The following is a 22,471-nucleotide window of genomic DNA, read 5'->3' as shown; positions in this document are numbered from 1 at the left end:
GCCCCGTCCGCGCCCAGCCCCGCGCGCGCCGCAGTCGCGCCGCCGTTGCCAGGGTGAAAGGGCGGCCCGCGGAAGGGAGGGGGCGAGAAGCGCCTTGCGCAAGCGCCCTGCTGCGAGACGAGATGGGGAGGGGTGGAAGAGGGGTGCTGGTTATCCGGTGCAGCGACGGAGCGGCAGAGAGGAGTGCTCGCCCCTCGGTCCCGCCGGTCGTTTGAAGACGCCTCGCCCTCCTTCCCCCCATCCTTTTTCCTCCAGCGCGCGCGATTGCTGCAGGCTTTGGAATGGACCACTGGGAATCCAGCAGCCGGGTCCGTGGGGAGGGCAGGGGAAGGAAAGCTCTGGCCCTGGAGATACATCAGCCCCTTCTCCATCCTGCAAGCATCTGAAGCACCTCCTTATGCTAGCCTTGGAGAAGCAGCCAGGCTAAGACAGGCCCAGCGGTCCAGTGAGAAGGAAATGGCTGGGAGGGGGATGTAGTGGAAACATGGGGAAAGCCTGTAGGAACGTGACAGAAACTTGGGTAGACTGTGGAGCCTGGTAGACCTTTACCAGAGAGCCCCCTGGGAAACTTGCTCGCTGTGACTTTGAGCAACTACTCTCCCAGAGCCTGTTTCATCTTTGGTAAAATAAGAAATAATTCTGACTTCGCAGAGCATTATGAAGATTAAATAACGTATTGGAAGTGCCCATTACATAGTTAATGCTCAGTAATTATAGTTATTGGTGGGAAGCTAGAACCTGCTCAGTCTGGACTGAGGGAACAACAGAGACTAGAAAGCTTGGGAAGGTACGATTCAAAATGTTCTTCCCCAAGTGGACAGGCCTCATTTTCCACTTCGATGACTGGAGAGGTTCAGAAAGTTCAACTGGGCAATCACTTATGGTGAATGAACAAAAGGGAAAAATATATTGAGTACCTATTAGGTACCAATTCCACGGACTGAGAATCGGCAGTGACAAGGCATTTTATATACATACATACATATATATATATATATATATATATATATATAATGTAAAGAGTTTAGACATTTTACAGGGAAAAATTACATGGGATAAATAGACTCAGAGAATTGTGTGGGGCTTCATGTTCGGTAGGAGAGTCGGGGAAGGCCTCTCTCAGGTCACTCCTGAGAGTGAGAGAATAACGATACAAACATCTGGAGAAGAGCATTCTAGACAGAAGAAACAGCAAATACAAAGGTCCTGAGAGGGCATGGTCTCTATGTTTAAGAAACAGCATTTATCCTACAAGGCTGTAATTATCTCTGTAGATGGATCTCCCCGACTATACTTGTGGGTCAAAATTTCTTTTACCCATATCTGTATCACCAGCACAGGGCCTGCCATCTAGAATGCATTCAATAAATCCTTTTTAAACTGGACAGACATGTACAAGAAACGGGTTGAAGGGAACAAAAGGAAAAACTAGTTCAGGCTGGGTGGGTTGTTTTTGAAGGCCAGGGTCCAGGGCCCATGTGCACAATTTTGCTCCTGCATCTGAAAGGAGTGCCATGCAGTCTTGCAGAGAGATGCTCCTTTTCTTGGTATCAAGGGAAAGGAGCCTCCTCTCCAAGCTGCCCCAGTTCCATGAGGAGAGATGAGAGCAGCCAGGCACTCAGCGACTAGCCTGCCGCTGCAGCCACGCAGGCCATTCTCCGCAGTGCACGCGCACTGCAGCTGAGTCAGTTTCCCATGAGGGAGAAATGCAGCCTAGGGACGGGAGAAATGCAGCCTAGGGACTGGAGAACATCAGAAGTCAAACCACCCTACTGTGAGCTCCCCAGCCCTGCACCTGCCTGCCACTGTATGACCCAGTGAAGAAGAAACAGCATTTAGCACTGTCTCCAGTTCTCTTGCTGCAAGGACTTTACCTCACTACTGTCAGAGGGTAACTCCTGGGCACTCTGACTGATGAGCTTAACCCCTGAAGGAGGCAGAAAGAGGCTTTGGAGACAGTGAGTCAACAGCTGAAATACGATCTCCAGATTCTGTCCCAGGCCACATCCCAGGAGCTCACTCCTGGCCCCTTGCCTCCCCGCTCCCCTAGTTCTTTCCCTGCAGCCCAGCCAAGAACCTGCAGCTTTTGACAAGAGTGACTTCTGCTCTCGCCAGATCTCTGTCTCCTTTGGCCAGTCTGGCTCCCTGCCCAGCTTCCCGGGCCTTCTGGTTTCCCTCATTCTCATCTGTAAACAGCTAGTCTCTTCTAGCTGTGACTTCTGTCTTCCCCATCCCATACAGCAGGCACTCACCTAGCTGGGCACTAAGTCTGCTGCCCGACCCACTCCCGCTGCTTCTGGCCTATGGGCAAGTCCTTTGCCTCTTCACAGCCGAGTCAGTTTAGAAATTTTCAAAAGTAGCTTTTCTAATAAACCAAAGCCCTTGTTCTCAAATGTAATCCCCAGACCAGCTGAATCAGCAGCACCTGGTAACTCGTTAGTAGTACAAATTCTCAGGCTTCATCCCCAGACCTACTAAATCAGAATCTCCGGGGGGTGGGAGGGGGGTACAGTAATCAATGTTTTTACCAAGTCCTCCAGGTGATTCTGATGCACACTAAAGTTTGATCGCCATTGAACTGAGAGAAAGCAAATTGTTTAAAGAAAAAAAAGGAAAAAGGGAACTACAGAAGCACAAAAACAGATGACTTTTAACACAGGTTTCTGATTCTGAGATAGCATATCTGGTCATAGATATTTATTTGAATGAGGTTCCTCAGCCTTCGGACCACCTTTCTGACTAAATCCCAACTTAGGATAGCCTCAGGCTTGGCACTGCTGATTTAAAGAGTCTGGCAAAATTGTCTCTTCCAGAACCAGGTTTCCTGTTCTCTCTTGCCAGGCAGCGCCTGCAGCCCTGAGTTCCCTCGTAAGTTCTGGGATCCCCGATCTCTTGGGAGAGAAAATTTCTTCCCTTAAGTTTCTTGCCAACAGTCTTTCCCTTTGGGAGTCAGTATAGGGCCATCGCCCTGGAGTCAGCCATCTGAATTTTTTTTTTTTTTTTTTTTTTGTGGTACGCGGGCCTCTCACTGCCGTGGCCTCTCACGCTGCGGAGCACAAGCTCCGGACGCGCAGGCTCAGCGGCCATGGCTCACGGGCCCAGCCGCTCCTCGGCATGTGGGATTCTCCTGGACCAGGGCACGAACCCGTGTCCGCTGCATCGGCAGGCGGACTCCCAACCACTGGGCCACCAGGGAAGCCCCAGCTATCTGAATTTTAATCCTGCCACTGCTGCTTAGCCTTCAGTGAGTCATTTAACCTCAATAAGCCTCAATTTCCTTATCTGTAACATAGCGATCATAGTGGTAGTAATTCCCAGTTAGGGTTGTTGTGAGGATTAAAGGAGATTATGTGTGCAAAATGCCTGATTTAGACACATTTAACAAATGGTAGCGGTTACTGTTATTACTGCCTTGTACATCATATCCTTCTGTGCCACCATGGCATGGCTTTCTGCTCCTTGATCTCTGGGGTCTTAGAAGTCCTATTCTCACCCCTAACCAGTTTTCACTGTCATACTTGGCTTTTCTGAAGCATAACCACTGGCCAGATGCTGCTCTTTGTTGAAGCCAAATCTTCACCCATTGCTCCCTGTTAATATCTGGCCTGAGTCTTGACATACACCACATAGCCTCAGAAAACCCTGAGCTTCTCTAAGCCTCAGTTTCTTCAGCTGTGAAATGGGCATCATAACAGTACCACCTGTAAGGGTGGTTGAGTGGATTAAATGAGAGAATTCATATTAAGTGTTAAGCACAGTGTCTGGCATGTAATAAGCATTCAAAAAATATTATCTATTATCATCTCTTCCCAACCACAGAAATCTAACTCATTTTTTTTTTCTGACCAAAAATAAATTCACCCCAAATCCCTGGAACCCCTTGGAACTTGGAGTACTAATTTCTGATCCTAGAAGTTCTCATAGGAGGGAAGGGATAGTTCTGGTCTGACATGAGCTTGTGCTCTAGCTCCATACTTGGAGAGCTCTAAGCAAAGCGGGAAGCAGTCAGTGGACACAAATCTGACAAAGGGCCTGGAAACCATGTGAGAAGAGACACAAGTAAAGCACCTCTGAGTATGTAGCCTGGAGAGGAAAAACTCCGGGAGGACACAGTCATTTAGACTTCAAATCTCTCTAGGGCTGTTGTGTGGAGGAGGAATCTGGCTTGTCCTCTAGCCTCCCACAGATAGAGTTAGACCTGATTTGGTGGAAGCTACAGGAAGATAGATCTCCACTCAACAAAAAGTCCAATTTTCTAAGAGAACCATACCGAACTGGAATGGATTTTTGTTTGGTTGGAAGGTCTCCATCAGTGGAGGTATCCAGACAGAGGGCTGGGCATTTCCTTGTCAGAGCTGTCTTAGGGGGATCAGGCACTGGAAAATAACTGGCAGAGATAACCTTTAACATCTTTCCAAACCCTGAGGTTCTCTCATTCTTCAAACTAGAGGCCAGTTACTATGCATTCCCTTTCTGACTCAGCTTTGCAATTGTACTCACCTTTGGAATGCACTCTGAATCTCTTCTCCCCACCCTCATTCTCATAAGATCCATCACAAGAGGTCCCACTCTTTCCTGGGAGAGAGCGTGAGAGGGGCAGTTAACTAAACTGTAGCCATTATGATGTTGCTATGTCACAATCCCTTCTCCATGAATGATGGCCTGCTTTATGCTAGGCCCCTGGGACACTGAGATAAGTGAGGTCTGGAAGACACAGGTGTTTCCATCACATCCTACCTTGGCTCTGGAAATGCCCCTGGATTCATCATGTTCAGAGAATGACCAAGGACACAGCAAATTTATCTGCCTCTTGAGCTCCTCTGTGTGAAAGGATGCTGGCCCCCAGCCAGGCCTCTCCAACACAGAGGAACAGGCTCACTGTTCCTAGTAAGAACATTGCTTAGCAGCCCCTCTCCCTCTGCATTTACTCTGAAGATGGTATGGGCCCGATTGAGACTGCGTGGTTGAGACTAGGGAGAGAAAGGGCCGTTGTGAGTTGATGGCACTTCTATTTCACTGGCTAAGCTCCAGGACTCTGACACCAGACTGTCTGAATTCAAATGCCAAGTCTCCCACTTATCAGTGGTGTGGCCTTGGGTGATTTCTTAACCTCTCTGTACCTCAATATTCTTATTTGTACAATGAGAGTATTAACAGGACCCACTTGAAAGCGTTGTCGGGAAGATAAATGACAATGTATATACAGTGCTTACAATAATGCCTGACATATGGAAAGTACATAGTATATGTCCGCTATCTATTATTCTTTTCTAAAATAAACCATTCTTGAGTACAGCACCAGGAAATAATGGTTTCTGAGCCCTTTGATACTGCAGTGCCATTGCAGTCAAGTTCAGATGGTACCATGTCAGCACCTTCTAGGGAAGTGAGTCTCTTGAAATCCATCCCTCATTCTAAAGGTCAATCTGAACTCTCTCCTAGCAATCAGAGATTGAAGGGGGAAGGGGACAGGACTTAAGCAGACGGGAAAGGACAATAGGATCCTTCCCAAGCCAAGAAAACAGCCTGAGCAAAGGTGAAAAAGAAGGAGAAGAATAACTAGAGGCAATGGAGATAGGAGTTGAAACAAATGAAAACAGCAACCTTTAATGCCCAAATACCCGGGCAGTATTAGGAAAATTCTAGAACATATAGGAGATGAAATATTCTCAGCCTTGAAAAATTATCTTTATGAAAAATACACAGCAACGTAGGAGAGAGCTTATGATAATACAATTTAAAAACAAAACAAAAACCTTAGCTGGAATAGTCTTTTTCTAAACACAATTGGAGAGTGACTTCTGTAGAAAAGTAACTGAAACATTTATAAACTTTTTTGTTTATAACTTTGTTTTTCTTGCGCTGCTGGGCATGTGGGATCCTAGTTCCCCCACCAGGGATCGAACCTGAGTCCCCTGCAGTGGAAACACGGAGTCTTAACCACTGGACTGCCAGGGAAGTCCCTGTTTATATAACTTTTAGCTTAGGTGAAGAATCAATACATCATATATGAGAAAGCTCAGCCTGGTTTCCTATTATCGCCTACAACTATTACATGTTTACTTTTCTGCTTACATAAAAGTGAATCAAAGACAAGTACATTGGCTTTTTTTTTTTTTTTTTTTTTTTTTTTTTTAGTACGCGGGCCTCTCACTGTTGTGGCCCCTCCCGTTGCGGAGCACAGGCTCCGGACGCGCAGGCTCAGCGGCCATGGCTCACGGGCCCAGCCGCTCCGCGGCACGTGGGATCTTCGCGTACCCGGGGCACGAACCCGTGTCTCCTGCATCGGCAGGCGGACTCTCAACCACTGCGCCACCAGGGAAGTCCTGGCTTTGAAATATAAACCCAAACTTTGCGTGACTTCCTCATGATTAAAAAAAAAAAGAATAAGACGGGTGGAGAGAGAGATTCATAAGGGTCAGATTGTTTTGGTCTCTAAATTCCCAGCTGGGGTGTTGGAATTTGAGCATTTTGTAAGTGGGAAGCCACTTACAAGTTTATGAGCAGAGTTATTTTAGGAGACTTGATTTGGCAGGGGAAATCGGAAGGACATGAGTGGGATGAGTCTGGGGGGAGGAGCTGAGTGGGGACCCAGAGTCCCAGACTTCCCCCTTCTCCTCCCTGTCCCTTAACCTCCGCTGGTTGGATCCCTACAGCCCCACCCCCGTGCCCTACTCCACCACCACCAGCGACGGCCTTAGCAGTACGAATCTTTAAGTTGTTTTCTCAGTCAAATGAAAAAAATAATTAATTGGCCTTAAAAAAAATTATGGGTTCTCTTCCTAAGTCATCCAAAACAGGTGTCAGCAAACTTTTTCTAGAAAGGCCCAGAGAGTCAATATTTTAGGCTTTGAGAGCCATATAGCCTCTGTCACAGCTATGCAACTCTGCCATTATGGAGAGGAAGCAGCCTTAGGCAGTACATAAAGGACTGGGTGTGGCTGTGCTCCCATAAAACTTAACTTACAGAAAGAGGCTGGGGGCTGATTTGACTCATAGGCCACAGTTTATCAACTTCTGATCTAAAAGAGCATTGTGTTATTTTTCTTAGAGAATAATTCTGTGATTTTTCAGTGCCTCTAAAGCTCCCTAACCCTCCCTTTCAGACACTTCCCATCACATACACTGCCATCCCCACCTCTATTTATGAGAGGAATGCCAGTGATGATATGGTGGGCTAGTGATCTCTGGAGCAGTGATGGGCAAAGCAGCGTGTTAAAGTGGAGGGGCTTTGGATTTCATCTCAATTTGAGCCCTGACTCTGCCAACTGTGTGACCTTATACACAGTGCACAACCTCTCTGAGCCTCCATTTGCTCATGGGCAAAATGGAGATAATAGGTTCAACCTCACAGGGTTTTTGTGAGGATTAAATGTTTGTAAAGCACCCAGCCTAACAACTGGCATGGAACTGGCACTCAATAAATAGTTACTAACCCACACTGGCTCTATAAATAGCTGTCAAACAGGACAGACCCAGCCTGCACGAAGAGAATTCCATTGTGGATCCAGCCTTCAGATCAGTACTGGCAGTGGAGTGAGAGGCAGTGGGATCATAAAACACACGCAAGGCTAGATAAGAAGGCAACACTAAATTTGAAGAGGCTGCCGCAAGACACATTTGTATCAAATGCTTCTGATGAATCATTTATTAGGCAGCCCCACTGTACCAAATCCTCTTGGTGGGTTGGTGGTTGGGAACATGGTCCCAGGCTTCCATGGAAGTAATAAGATCCTGCTCTTCATCCACAGACTCTCAACAGCTGGTGAGCGGGAGAACCTTGTGTAAACAGCCTCCTCTGAGTTCATTCTTCTGGGCTCATGGGACCAGTCACCTTCTCCTCAACTGAAAAATAAACACAACAAGAAAATGAATGCATCTCTCCTAGGGGAACACGACACAATGAGAAGCAATCAATAACAAGAAATAGTGTGGGATCATCTTTAGAGAAGACACTGTGAAATGTAAGAAGGCTAAACACACACACACACACACACACACACACACACACAGACTTCGGTTAACAGACAAGAAAGAGATCTGAGAGACTGGGTTCATCCTGATTTTGCCCCCTTATCAGTTGTTCGTTTCTGGGCAAGTTATTCAACTTCTATGCCTACATTTCCCCATTATAAAATGAAGATAATCATGGTAAGTTCCTTTAAGGTTTTTGTGAGGATTAAATGCATTACTAAGTAGACAGTGCTTAGAACAGTGCCTGACACTTTGTAATGAATACTAGGTTAGTGTTTGCCATTATTTGGTATCAGTATTACTCATTCACAAAGATGTTTTCAGAATAGCTGAACAACTGAGTCAAACACATAATGAATCAAATTCAAAACTAATCTGAAAAATCTGATTCTGTGGTACAGTCAAAGACCCAAACCCAAAATTCAAATAAAACTTGGATTTTTCACTCCCATGACTCAGTGGTGGGAGAGGTCAGACCAGGATGATGGGTGTCCCTCAAGGAACAGAATATCCTAACTCTTAGGAAATATACAATGAAGTAGTTAGGACTAAAAGGCCATGCTGTATGCAAATTGTTCTCAAGTAGTTAAAAAATACTAGATGTGCATATATATATATATATATATATATATATATATGTATATATATAGAGAGAGAGACAGAGAGAGATAGAGGGAGAAATGTTTAACAATAGGTGTAACAAGAGTCTATGGTATTCAGTGTACCATTCTTATTCTTACAGCTTTTCTGTAAGTTTGAAATCATTTCCAGATAAGTTTTTAAAAACCCATTAGGATGGGTTAAAAATAAAAAGAAGCATTGACTCAAGTTTGACTATCAAACAAGCACTGGGCCGCTATAGGACAAGCAGAGGTGACAAGGTATAGTCTTGACAAGACACCAGGAGAGCCTGGACCTGGAATAAGGAAAGTGGTTCTATGACTCAAATATCTAATGGAACCAGGCAAACTAAGATCGTCTGATACAGCTGTCTCCACAGTAGGCTCTGCTTGTCCCCAGGTGCCTAAAACAGCTTGTATGCGGCATTAAGAATAACATTGCTTGAAACCTTTGCCATAACCTCCATTTTAGGGCTTTAGTCTTAAGATTTTTGTTTCCCATGCCAGTTGTCGCCTCTTTGCTGATCCCCCCGCCTCAACTTCTCCCCAACTTCAACCCATTTTGCAAACTGCTCACAGAATAAATCCCTCAACGGTCACTCTCACTACATCACCTCCTCACTCAGGAAATTACAATGGCTTCCTATTTTCCACAACCCAAATCTAAACTTTGCTGTCTTATCAGTCCCATATTTTCTGATTTTTATGTATTTTGATTTGCAGTTTCAACTTTTTTCCCTGTTGCTGAACATAACAGAACCTGGGATTCAACTGATACCCAATAGTGGTTGATGCTTAGCTGCAGTCATGTGGCCTGAGCACTAGGCTTATGCCAAAATTGTGATTTGTCTGAAATTGAGATAATAGTTCTTTCCTCCTATATATTTTTTAATTTAAATAAACTTAAATTTTAGAATAGATTTACGTTTACAGAAAAGTTGCTAAGATAAAGAGTTTCCATATTCTCCACACCCGGTTTCCCCTATTTTTAACATCTTACATCACTATGGTAACTTTGTCACAATTAGTGGAGCCACACTGGTACAGAGTTATTAACTAAACTCCATACTTTATTCGTATGTCATTAATTTCCCCTAATGTCCTTTTCTATTCCATGATTCCATCCAGGAGACCACATTACAGTTAGCTTTCCTCCTATTTTTAAATTTTAGAATATTATTTTAAAAGCCAAATGTAAACAAAATGTATAGTCTAACTGAATAAGATTTTATATGACACTTTGATGCAATATCTTTCCTACTACCCTTGAACATGAAAAAACTCACAGCATCTAACTCATCCCTAGGCATGATTAGAACGTTTATCCTGAGTTTTCTCTGTGTCAGATCCCTTGGGAACCCAGAACAGTCTTCTCAGATTTCATGTCCAAGACTACATCTAATTAGCTGGTCCAAGAAAGCTTTGCTTCCTATACAATATAAAGGAATTCTCTACACAGTAACTCACATGGAGATTCCTGAAATCTCTTGTTTGACACAAACACATGGTGGTAAAATGGGCTTTCATTACCACCTGTGGAAAGTACCTCAGAAACATCACCACTGTATTATTCCCGCATGGGCCAGGAATACTTGTGTCCTGTATGGAAAACTATAGTATCAACTGCCCTTAAACAGGCAGAGACTTTTCTCTCATTCAGTTATAGGGAGTCTACCTACCCCACTCACAGAGCTCATTAGCTCATGGAGCTAATTGACAGACAATGTTTAATCACTCTTTCTAGCCACCGATTTGACACTGGATCTGCATTCTTTCCAACACCCTCATCTTTCTCTGCATAGCTGGAGTAGAAAGAAAAAGTTCATGATAACATTTAACCAAGTGGCCATGTTTTTGCCATCAGGAGTGGGTAATTTCCCATTCTCTCTCTTAAGGAAGAGAGATAATACCACTTCCTAGAAAAATTTCTTAGATGGCACCTGAATTTAAGTACAATATCCTTTAGCATCCTGCTACGGGCTAATAGCTATAAAGATTTCAGATAACAAAAATATTTGAAAAGTAACAACAATGCTTTCCAAATGAAATACTTGGCATAGAATTTTAAATAGGCAACATAGGATTTTTATCACTTTTATTAAAAAAATTTTTTGATGTTTCCTTGTCTGTTAAAAAACCCAATATAAGATTAAAGGGAATTTTGAAAAAAGAAAAATTTGTACTTCTGCCATCCTCACATACTTGTTTTCAGGTTTATGACTTCCCTTTTGTCTTTGTCCACAGCCTGTGTTCCTTTCACCTTGCATTATTTTATACACATTTGCTGTGCTTCTGGTATTCATGTAATTTTTCAATGGTTACATAACATTTCATTAAGCAGATGTATAATTATTATTTAAATTTTTCCCTAATGTGCTCTATGAGGGCAAAGACTTCTGGTTTTGTCCCCTCTGTACCCTCAGCATTTAAAACAATGCTGGCAAAAAGTAGACACACAGTACATATTTGTTGAATAAAAAGCAAATTCAACTGGTTTCAAATTTTTACTCATAAATTATTATTATTTTTCAAATTTCATCATGCCTTCGTTTGACTTGTTAATTTTTCTCACTCTACCTCCATGAAATAAAAAGTTTATTATGATTATTTTCTCTTTTTTATGTAGAAAACATTGAGTGATCAGTTTTCTTTGATGATGATTGGTATGATTCCATGTAAATCCCTTGTGTATTTGAAATGTCTTTATTCTACCCTCACATTTATGTCATAGTTTGTATAGATTATAGAGTTCTACAGTGGAAATCATTTTCCCTCTGAATTTTGAAATTGTCTTTTCATTTTCTTTTAGCTCTCAGTGCTCTCTTGAGAAAGCCAATGTTGTTCTGATTCTTGATCCTTTTTCTATGTATAATGTTTCTCCGCCTTCCCTGCTCTCTTTCTCTCCCTCTCTCCCACCCTCTGTTCCTCCCCCAATCTCTTTTCCCTGAATCTTCCTCTTTTAAATAACCAAACTTTTTAATGAATACACTCTTCTCTATTATGTATCTTAATTTAGTAATTTTTTAAAAAGTGTTCTTGCGGGCTTCCCTGGTGGTGCAGTGGTTGAGACTCCACCTGCCGATGCAGGGGACATGGGTTCGTGCCCCAGTCCGGGAAGATCCTACATGCTGCAAAGCAATGAAGCCCATGAGCCATGGCCGCTGGGCCTGCACGTCTGGAGCCTGTGCTCCGCAACAGGAGAGGCTACAACAGTGAGAGGGCCACATACCACAAAAAAAAAAAAAAAAAAAAAAAAAAAGATGATCCTGGGTTTCCCTGGTGGCGCAGTGGTTGAGAGTCCGCCTGCCAATGCAGGGGACACGGGTTCGTGCCCCGGTCCGGGAAGATCCCACATGCCGTGGAGCGGCTGGGCCCGTGAGCCATGGCCACTGAGCCTGCACGTCCGGAGCCTGTGCTCCGCAATGGGAGAGGCCACAACAGTGAGAGGCCCGCGTAATGCAAAAAAAAAAAAAGAAAAAAGATGATCCAAAATCTTGGAAACAGAATGGAGAAAATACAAGAAACGTTTCACAAGGACTTAGAAGAACTAAAGAGAAAACAAACAATGGTGAACAACACAATAAATGAAATTAAAAATTCTCTAGAAGGGATCAATAGCAGAATAACTGAGGCAGAAGAACGGATAAGTGACCTGGAAGATAAAGTAGTGGAAATATCTACTGCAGAGCAGAATAAAGACAAAAGAATGAAAAGAATTGAGGACAGTCTCAGAGATCTCTGGGACAACGTTAAATGCACCAACATTCGAATTATAGGGGTCCCAGAAGAAGAAGAGAAAAAGAAAGGGACTGAGAAAATATTTGAACAGATTATAGTTGAAAACTTCCTTAATATGGGAAAGGAAAGAGACAGTCAAGTCCAGGAAGCACAGAGAGTCCCATAAAGGATAAATCCAAGGAGAAAACATGCCAAGACACATATTAATCAATCTATGAAAAATTAAATACAAAGAAAAAATATTATAAGCAGCAAGGGAAAAAAAAACAAATAACATACAAGGGAATCCCCATAAAGTTAACAGCTGATCTTTCAGCAGAAACTCTACAAGCCAGAAGGGAGTGGCAGGACATATTTAAAGTGATGAAAGGGAAGAACCTACACCCAAGATTACTCTACCCAGCAAGTATCTCATTCAGATTCGATGGAGAAATTAAAACCTTTACAGACAAGCAAAAGCTAAGAGAATTCAGAACCACCAAACCAGCTTTACAACAAATGCTAAAGGAACTTCTCTAGGCAGGAAACACAAGAGAAGGAAAATACCTACAATAACAAACCCAAAACAATTAAGAAAATGGTAATAGGAACATACATATCGATAATCACCTTAAATGTAAATGGATTAAATGCTCCAACCAAAAGACATAGACTGGCTGAATGGATACAAAAACAAGACCCATATATATGCTGTCTACAAGCTACCCACTTCAGACCTAGGGACAAATACAGACTGAAAATGAGGGGATGGAAAAAGATATTCCATGCAAATGGAAATCAACAGAAAGCTGGAGTAGCAATTCTCATATCAGATAAAATAGACTTCAAAATAAAGACTATTACAAGAGACAAAGAGGATACTACATAATGATCACAGGATCAATCCAAGAAGAAGATATAACAATTGTAAATATTTATGCACCCAACATAGGAGCACCTCAACACATAAGGCAAATACTAACAGCCATAAAAGGGGAAATTGACAGCAACACAATCATAGTAGGGGACTTTAACACCCCACTTTCACCAATGGACATATCATCCAAAATGAAAATAAATAAGGAAACACAAGTTTTAAATGATACATTAAACGAGATGGACTTAATTGATATTTATAGAACAACAGAATACACTTCCTTCTCAAGTGCTCATGGAACATTCTCCAGGATAGATCATATCTTGGGTCACAAATCAAGACTTGGTAAATTTAAGAAAATTGAAATTTTATCAAGTATCTTTTCTGACCACAATGCTATAAGACTAGATATCAGTTACATGAAAAAATCTGTAAAAAATACAAACACGTGGAGGCTAAACAATACACTACTTAATAATTGAAGAACTTAAAAACTGAAGAACTTAATAACTGAAAATCACTGAAGAAATCAAAGAGGAAATCAAAAAATACCGAGAAACAAATGACAATGAAAACATGACGACCCAAAACCTATGGGATGCAGCAAAAGCAGTTCTAAGTGGGAAGTTTATAGCAATACAATCCTACCTCAAGAAACAAGAAACATCACAAATAAACAACCTAACCTTACATCTAAAGCAATTAGAGAAAGAAGATCAGAAAAGCCCCAAAGTTAGCAGAAGGAAAGAAATCATAAATATCACATCAGAAATAAATGAAAAAGAAATGAAGGAAACAATAGCAAAGACCAATAAAACTAAAAGCTGATTCTTTGAGAAGATAAACAAAACTAACAAACCATTAGCCAGACTCATCAAGAAAACAAGGGAGAAGACTCAAATCAATAGAATTTGAAATGAAAAAGGAGAAGTAACAACTGACACTGCAGAAATACAAAGGATCGTGAGAGATTACTACAAGCAACTATATGCCAATAAAATGGACAACCTGGAAGAAATGGACAAATTCTTAGAAATGCACAACCTTCCCAGACTGAACCAGGAAGAAATAGAAAATATGAATAGACCAATCACAAGCACTGAAATTGAGACTGTGATTAAAAATCTTCCAACAAAAAAAGCCCAGGACCAGATGGCTTCACAGGCAAATTCTATCAAACATTTAGAGAAGAGCTAACACCTACCCATCTCAAATTCTTCCAAAATATAGCAGGAGAAACACTCCCCAACTCATTCTACGAGGCCATGATCGCCCTGACAAAAAAAAATCACAAAGAAAGAAAACTACAGGCCAATATCACTGATGAACATAGATGCAAAAATCCTCAACAAAATACTAGCAAACAGAATCCAACAGCACATTAAAAGGATCATACACCATGATCAAGTGGGGTTTATTCCAGGAATGCAAGGATTCTTCAATATAGGCAAATCAATCAATGTGATACACCATATTAACAAACTGAAGGAGAAAAGCTATATGATCATCTCAATAGATACAGAAAAAGCTTTCTACACAATTCAACACCCATTTATGATAAAAACCCTCCAGAAAGTAGGGATAGAGGGAACTTACCTCAACATAAAAAAGGCCATATATGACAAACCCACAGCCAGCATCATTCTCAATGGTGAAAAACTGAAACCATTTCCACTAAGATCAGGAACAAGACAAGGTTGTCAACTCTCACCACTATTATTCAACATAGTTTTGGAAGTTTTAGCCTCAGTAATCAGAGAAGAAAGGAATCCAAATCAGAAAAGAAGTAAAGCTGTCACTGTTTGCAGATGACATGATACTATACGTAAAGAATCCTAAAGATGCTACCAGAAAACTACTAGAGTTAATCAATGAATTTGGTAAAGTACCAGTATACAAAATTAATGCACAGAAATCTCTTGCATTCCTATACACTAGTGATGAAAAATCTGAAAGAGAAATTAAGGAAACACTCCCATTTACCACTGCAACAAAAAGAATATAATACCTAGGAATAAACCTACCTAAGGAGACAAAAGACCTATATGCAGAATATTATAAGACACTGATGAAAGAAATTAAAGATGATACAAACAGATGGAGATTTATACCACGTCCTTGCATTGGAAGAATCAACATTGTGAAAATGCCTATACTACCCAAAGCAATCCAGAGATTCAGTGCAATCCCTATCAAACTACCACTGGCATTTTTCACAGAACTAGAACAAAAAATTTCACAATTTGTATGGAAACACAAAACACCCCGAATAGCCAAAGCAATCTTGAGAAAGAAAAATGAAGCTGGAGGACTCAGGCTCCCAGACTTCTGACAATACTACAAAGCTACAGTAATCAAGACATTATGGCACTGGCACAAAAACAGAAATAGAGATCAGTGGAACAAGATAGAAAGCCCAGAGATAAACCCACAGACATGGTCACCTTGTTTTTGATAAAGGAGGCAAGAATTGACAATGGAGAAAAGAAAAAGCCTCTTCAATAAGTGGTGCTGGGAAAACTGGACACCCCCATGTAAAAGAATGAAATTAGAACACTCCCTAACACCATACACAAAAATAAGCTGAAAATGGATTAAAGACCCAAATATAAGGCCAGATACTATCAAACTCTTAGAGGAAAACATAGGCAGAACACTCTATGACATAAATCACAGCAAGATCCTTTTTTGACCCACCTCCTATAGAAATGGAAATAAAAACAAAATAAACAAATGGGACCTAATGAAACTTAAAAGCTTTTGCAGAGCAAAGGAAACCATAAACAAGACGAAAAGACAACCCTCAGAATAGGAGAAAATATTTGCAAACGAAGCAACTGACAAAGGATTAATCTCCCAAATTTACAAGCAGCTCATGCAGCTCAATATCAAAAAAACAAACAACCCAATCCAAAAAAGGGGAGAAGACCTAAATAGAGATTTCTCCATAGAAGATATACAGATTGCCAACAAAGACATGAAAAAATGCTCAACATCACTAATCAGTAGAGAAATGCAAATCAAAACTACAATGAGGTATCACCTCACACCAGTCAGAATGGCCATCATCAAAATATCTATAAACAATAAATGTTGGAGAGGATGTGGAGAAAAGGGAACCCTCTTGCACTGTTGGTGGGAATGTAAATTGATACAGCCACTATGGAGAATTGTATGGAGGTTCCTTAAAAAAATAAAAATAGAACTACCATACGACCCAGCAATCTCACTACTGGGCATATACCCTGAGAAAACTATAATTCAAAAAGAGTCATGTACCACAATGCTCATTGCAGCTCTATTTACAAATAGCCAGGACATGGAAGCAACCTAAGTGTCCATCGACAGGTGAATGGATAACGAAGATGTGTCACATATATACAATGGAATATTAGCCATAAAAAGAAACAAAATTGAGTTATTTGTAGTGAGGTGGATGGACCTTCACTCATACAGAGTGAAGTAAGTCACAAAGAGAAAAACAAATACCGTATGCTAACACATTATATGGAATCCCAAAAAAAAGGTTCTGAAGAACCTAGGGGCAGGACAGGAATAAAGACGCACATGTAGAGAATGGACTTGAGGACACGGGGAAGGCGAAGGGTAAGCTGGGACGAAGTGAGAGAGTGGCATGGACATATATACACTACCAGATATAAAATAGACAGCTAGTGGGAAGCAGCCACATAGCACAGGGAGATCAGCTTGGTGCTTTGTGACCACCTAGAGGGGTGGGATAGGGAGGATGGGTGGGAGACGCAAGAGAGAGGAGATACGAGGATATATGTATATGTATAACTGATTCACTTTGTTATACAGCAGAAACTAACACACCATTGTAAAGCAATTATACTCCAATAAAGATGTTAAAAAAAAAAAAGAGTAAATGGGGAAATGTATATAAAGACCCAACACGATGAGTCACTCATAAAAAGGCTTTCAGGAAATAGCAGTTGGTATTATTTGATTGTTATTTTTTAAAATGGAAAAGATTTAAGAAGCAAAGTAGTAGTGAAGGCAGAGGAATTTTTTCCCGGCTAAGGGAGTTATTTAATTTCTAATTTAAAAATAAAAAACATAAAACATATTACAATCCTGGGACCTTAAAGGAATGTAAATTTCAATGTAAACAAATCAAACATGAGGAAAAATGTTAGGCAGAATGCAATGCACGACGTAACCCCAGCAAATTCTCTAAAGCTGCTTAATAACTATGACATTGCCACCTTGTGGAATTAGTGATGCATTACACATCCGAGGAAATTTGTCTTTTTTTTTTTTTTTTTACATAGTTGGTATAGAAAGACTAAATTACACAAATATTCTTACAAAAGAAAATAACATGTAACAAGGTGAGATCATAAATTGTTCAAGCACATACTTCCTTTAAAAATAAAAAAGTTAACTGTAGAAAGTGATGTTATAGGACATTTGGTGAACAAACAACAAATCAGAATTCTGTCATTTGAAAGCAATGACATCATTTAAAAATTATTTCTATTATTTCATCCCATTTTCTACTCATTTCTAAGTTAATATTATATAAGTAGGATTTTCCATGCTGTGACATTCATCACAATGATTTTTAATGGATGCTTAGCATTTTGTTGAACTGACGTGCCATACCCTGCTTCAACATTCCCTTAATGCTGGACATCTAGACTGCTTCAAGGTAAAACGTCAGCTTACTGCGATAGTTTCTTTACAGGTAGATATGAGGTATTTATTTATTTATAAAAATTAAAATATGTTCTCATGAAGGTAATATACAATTAGTATTTTAAAACTTAAGCAAAATTAAGAAAATAAACTACAGTCACAATTTTCCAAACCAGATAACCACTGTTACACCTTGCAGAGTTTTTAAACACCCACACACATATATAATATATATGTAAACATACGTTAGCATACATTAACGTTTATACAAACAAAAATGGGATTATATTACTGTATAATTACTATATAATTACTATATATATACTATATATACTATATTACTATATTACACCTTTTTTTCATTTAAAATTCTATCATGTGCAATTTTCTATGCCAGTAATATCCATAGAAACTTTATTTTTGTTGACTAAATAGTATTCCATTATATATTGATAGATTACTTAATTGCATAGATGTACTATGCAGTGCTAACTTCTGATATACACATTATGAACATGGTGCTTACAATTTGATGAGGGGGAAACAGGCATTAAACAAGTAAACAAGAAAAAGAAATATAGAAGCCTGATTTGTGATGAAATGCCACGAAGGAAAAAAATGGATACTAGGAGACAAAAATAGGGGTACATAAGTTGGTTGCAGAAGGTCTGCCTGAGGGAAAAAATTTGGACTTGAAGGACGAAGAATCTGTCATGTGATAACTGAGAAAGAAAGTTCTAAGCAGAGAGAGCAGTGTATTTGAAGGCCCTGAGGTGGAAAAAAATTCTTAGGAAGCACTGGAAACTGAAAGGTACTCACTGTAGCTCACACTTAATGAGGCTGGGACAGATGCAGCTGGAGGGCTTCTCTGCCATGGCAGGGAGTAGGTACTGTACTTTCAGTCTGTGGCAGTAACATGGTCTGATTTCTATTTTAGAAAGCTCACTCTGCCTGTTCCGTGTTGAAGAGTGGATTGTGGGGAAACAGTGGAAGATGGGAGACTAGTTAGTGGAATACAGCAAGAACCCAAACAGGAGATGCTGGGGGCTTGGAGTAGTGTAGAGGTAATAGTTGGATATGAGATATAACGGCGTGGGGAGTTGGAAGATGAAATTAATATCCCATCCAGTCCCAAAAGTCAGCGGTAAATATTGCATCCAGGGTGGCTGCTAACATTTTCAGGGCTGAGACAAGAGGACAAAAGAAGACCCTTCTCCCATTCTCTCCCCACTGTTTGCCCTAACACTTGCTTGTGGATACCTGAACCCACTAATCCAAGCTCCAACCACACCACCTGCCATAGCCAGGATCCACCCTTAGGAGGAAGTACCTGGAGAAGAGAGCCATGCAGGCCTTGTTTGAGGAGGGAGTTCTGGGGTCCTTTGTGGTCTTAGGGGAAGGAAGTGGGCTTTGGGTTGACTTCTTGCCCTTTGGAAGGGGTTCAGAGGGAAGCGGGCAAGGGTGAGGACCCTGATGCTCAGGATCTTAAGGTGGTACTGATCCTATCCAGTCAAAATGAACTTTGAAAAACCTCTTAAATTATCCATAAAGTATAGTACTGTATATATGTTTTATATGTAAAATCCTATATCACTATTTTTCTAATTCTTCCTTTTCCGTGGCTCTCAGATTAATTTCATCTTCCATGATATTTGTAGAGTCATCAACGCCCACTTACCTGGCTACTTAAACAATGACTTTCATAGCTCTTTCTTTTTCCTAGTCATCTCCCAGGGATGTGCAGAGGATACATCTTCCTCTATCGGTGGTGAATAAACCCTTGAAAGCATTCAACCTTCCTTATATATTGGCTTTTAGGCTTGATGGCATCTATTACCTGCTTAAGTTAATACATCTACAAGACGCTACCCTGTATATTTTAGAAAACGGTAGGACTCAGAATGACAAGTTGAAAGAGAAGGAGGGAAATTTTTACATGATTCTAGGTTTCCAGCTTGAGCAACTGGTTTAACAGTTGTGCTATTTTCTGAGAGGAGAAGGACCGGGGAAGAACAGGTGTAGGTGTAACGTAATTCGTTGACCTGATTCCCTATATTTGGATATTTAGGTTGGTTGTGATATCTTATAACTAGGAACAGCACTCTGGTTTATGGCAAAATCTTTTCACACATCCTTAATTTCTAAACACTCTATTTTTGGGTTAAAGGATGTGCACATTCTTTAGATTTTTTTTTTTTTTTTTTTTTTTTTTTTTTTTTTTTGCGGTATGCGGGCCTCTCACTGTTGTGGCTCTCCCGTTGCGGAGCACAGGCTCCGGACGCGCAGGCTCAGCGGCCATGGCTCACGGGCCCAGCCGCTCCGTGGCATGTGGGATCTTCCCAGACCGGGGCACGAACCCGTGTCCCCTGCATCGGCAGGCGGACTCTCAACCACTGCGCCACCAGGGAAGCCCTATTCTTTAGATTTTTAATACACATTGCCAAATAAGTTCTAAAAGAGCTGTTTCCTCACACTGTTAATATTAGGGCATATTTTGAATACTGAGGTTCTCAGTACGCTCCCTCTTTTTCTTTGCTTTTCTCCTTACCACTTTTCCTTTGTTCATTCAATAACTAAACTTTTATCAAGTACCTACTATATCCCACACAGGGCCTGAGATAAATCTAGCTTTGTTCCTTGTTGGGGGCTGCGAGGTGACTGGGAGAGGAAGAGCTATAGAAGACGCTAGAGTTTTGAATTGGATGACTTGGATATCCCACCCACAAACTTCTTTCTCTCTGGATAGCAGTCCAAATTAGTTAAAATTCCTTCTTTATTTAGGTTGGTGATGCCACTCAGAATTTGGAAGAAAAAAATATTTACCTTTGAGCAGACTGTGAATAGGACACGGAGACCAGGCTTTCCCCCAAAGAACTGTAACTTAGAAGGTATCGTTTTCCAATGAGCTTTTAAAATATTATGCAAATTTTACACTTTAGCCAATGGCCACATCACTTCTCCAGGCTTTGAGGCAGGGTTGCCCTAGCCAGGCGTCTGTCTCCTGGGAGCTGACAGAGAAGGATGGAGGAGACCAGAGGTCAGGGCGGGAGTTCCCAGCATGAGGCCTCTTTGTGCACACTAGGGCCAACTCCCAATGTCTTGATCTGAGAGTATATCCCGTACTACTTGGTTTGAACACCTGAGTGGCTAGATTTAACTATGACCTATGACCAGGCACCGGTGGACTTCCTTATTGTTGTAATTCAGATAGGAGTGTCCAACCCAACAACAATATCTTTTCTCAACTGGCACTTAGTGAAAGACTTCATTCAGCATACATAACACCATATTTATTACCAGTCATTGGAGACTTAGGCCCCTTGAAAGGCTGGAAAATAATGACAGTGTATCTATGTGTCCAAGGAATTAAAAGGAGATTCCTGGAGTATTGTGAACCTAACACAAGCCTTGATCATGAGTACCACTGCTCTCTTTTTAAACATGGGCTATTAGAAAATCCCTGTAATCCAGAGCTCTAACACTTACTTAAGTAACTTGCTAGAGGCTCTTTGACGTCTAGTAAGCTACCTAAGTCTCTGAGTCATTGTGTTCCCATCTTTAAAATGGAAACACCATTCTAGTCTTATGATTCTTGTAAGCATTTAAGGAGATAATGCACCTAAAGCCCATAGTAGCTTTCACTTAGTGTTTAGTAAGTGGTGGCTGTTTCTGGAACAGTGTACACCATCATACCACATCTGAGTCATAAAATATTAATGCATTTTATTAATCAGACCATCTATTTGAAAGCCAGAGGAACCATTTCCAGGTATTGTTTTGTAATGAAAAATAGAGTAAAATGATTTTTAAAAGAATTAACAACTGCCTTTAAAAAATATACGATGTGGTTAAATCTTCAGAACTCTAGATATTTATTAGTTTATTCCATATTTGCTGAACGCTTTTTATTTACCAAAATTATGCTATATATCTGTGTCTTTCTGAATGGGCTCTTGCAATTCTTTTCTCAGTAGGATACTGAAGCAATACAACAGCAGATCAATCTAGACCAACCTACTCAAACAGGCATTGCACTGACTATAATCAACTCAACATTCTGGCACTTTGCAGACTTCCTCACTTTGGAAGAAAAGAAAGAGATATCTAAAAAGGGAATACATGCTCTTCAGGGGAAGGAAAGAGTCTTTCTAATTCTCTCTCTCATACCCCACCGTGCACACATGTCTCCAGGACATATTAAAGAATGTTGTGATAACTTTAATTTTTGAATCCCAATAGGAGGCCAACATTTCTTAATAAAAGTTACAGACGACCATGACTTTTATTTAACCAAGTGCTTTAACTTCCTCCCTCTTCCTAGGAATCTAACAAGGAGTAAAATAGGGCATTTAGTGTCTCCCCTCTCATCTTGCCAAAATGTTGGAGGTACTGCAGGCAACAGGGCATATTCCACTAGGATCAGGGGATCCTGGATGGGAAGGGCTCTGGTGAAGGCGGCATTTGTCCTAAATAATGGCAGACAAAAGAGACCTCTGATAAAATGATAGACAAGCTGTCAAATAACACAGGCACCAGCTGTTCCAGAAGACAGAGCAGGGAGCCTGTGGAGAGTTCAAGGCAGCAGACCCTGCTCTCTAACCATCAGGGCAGCCAGCATGGG

The 22,471-nt window shown here is 41.0% G+C and overlaps 1 protein-coding gene across 1 annotated transcript in view; it reads right to left on the bottom strand.

The window, feature by feature from the left end:
• Positions 1-7,633: 7,633 nt before the first annotated feature.
• Positions 7,634-22,471, bottom strand: part of SLC44A1 (solute carrier family 44 member 1) — a 205,738-nt gene continuing 190,900 nt past the window's right edge. The window contains exon 16 of the mRNA XM_082615135.1: positions 7,634-7,845. Within this exon, the coding sequence (XP_082471261.1) occupies positions 7,831-7,845 (15 nt within the window). The 3' untranslated portion in view covers positions 7,634-7,830. The remainder of the gene's footprint in view (positions 7,846-22,471) is intronic.

This window comes from Mesoplodon mirus (genome assembly GCF_964341445.2).
Source record: "Mesoplodon mirus genome assembly, chromosome: 1".
Classification (NCBI taxonomy): domain Eukaryota; kingdom Metazoa; phylum Chordata; class Mammalia; order Artiodactyla; family Ziphiidae; genus Mesoplodon; species Mesoplodon mirus.
The sequence above is the reverse complement of the archived record's forward strand: the minus strand, read 5'-3'. Positions and strand labels throughout refer to the sequence as shown.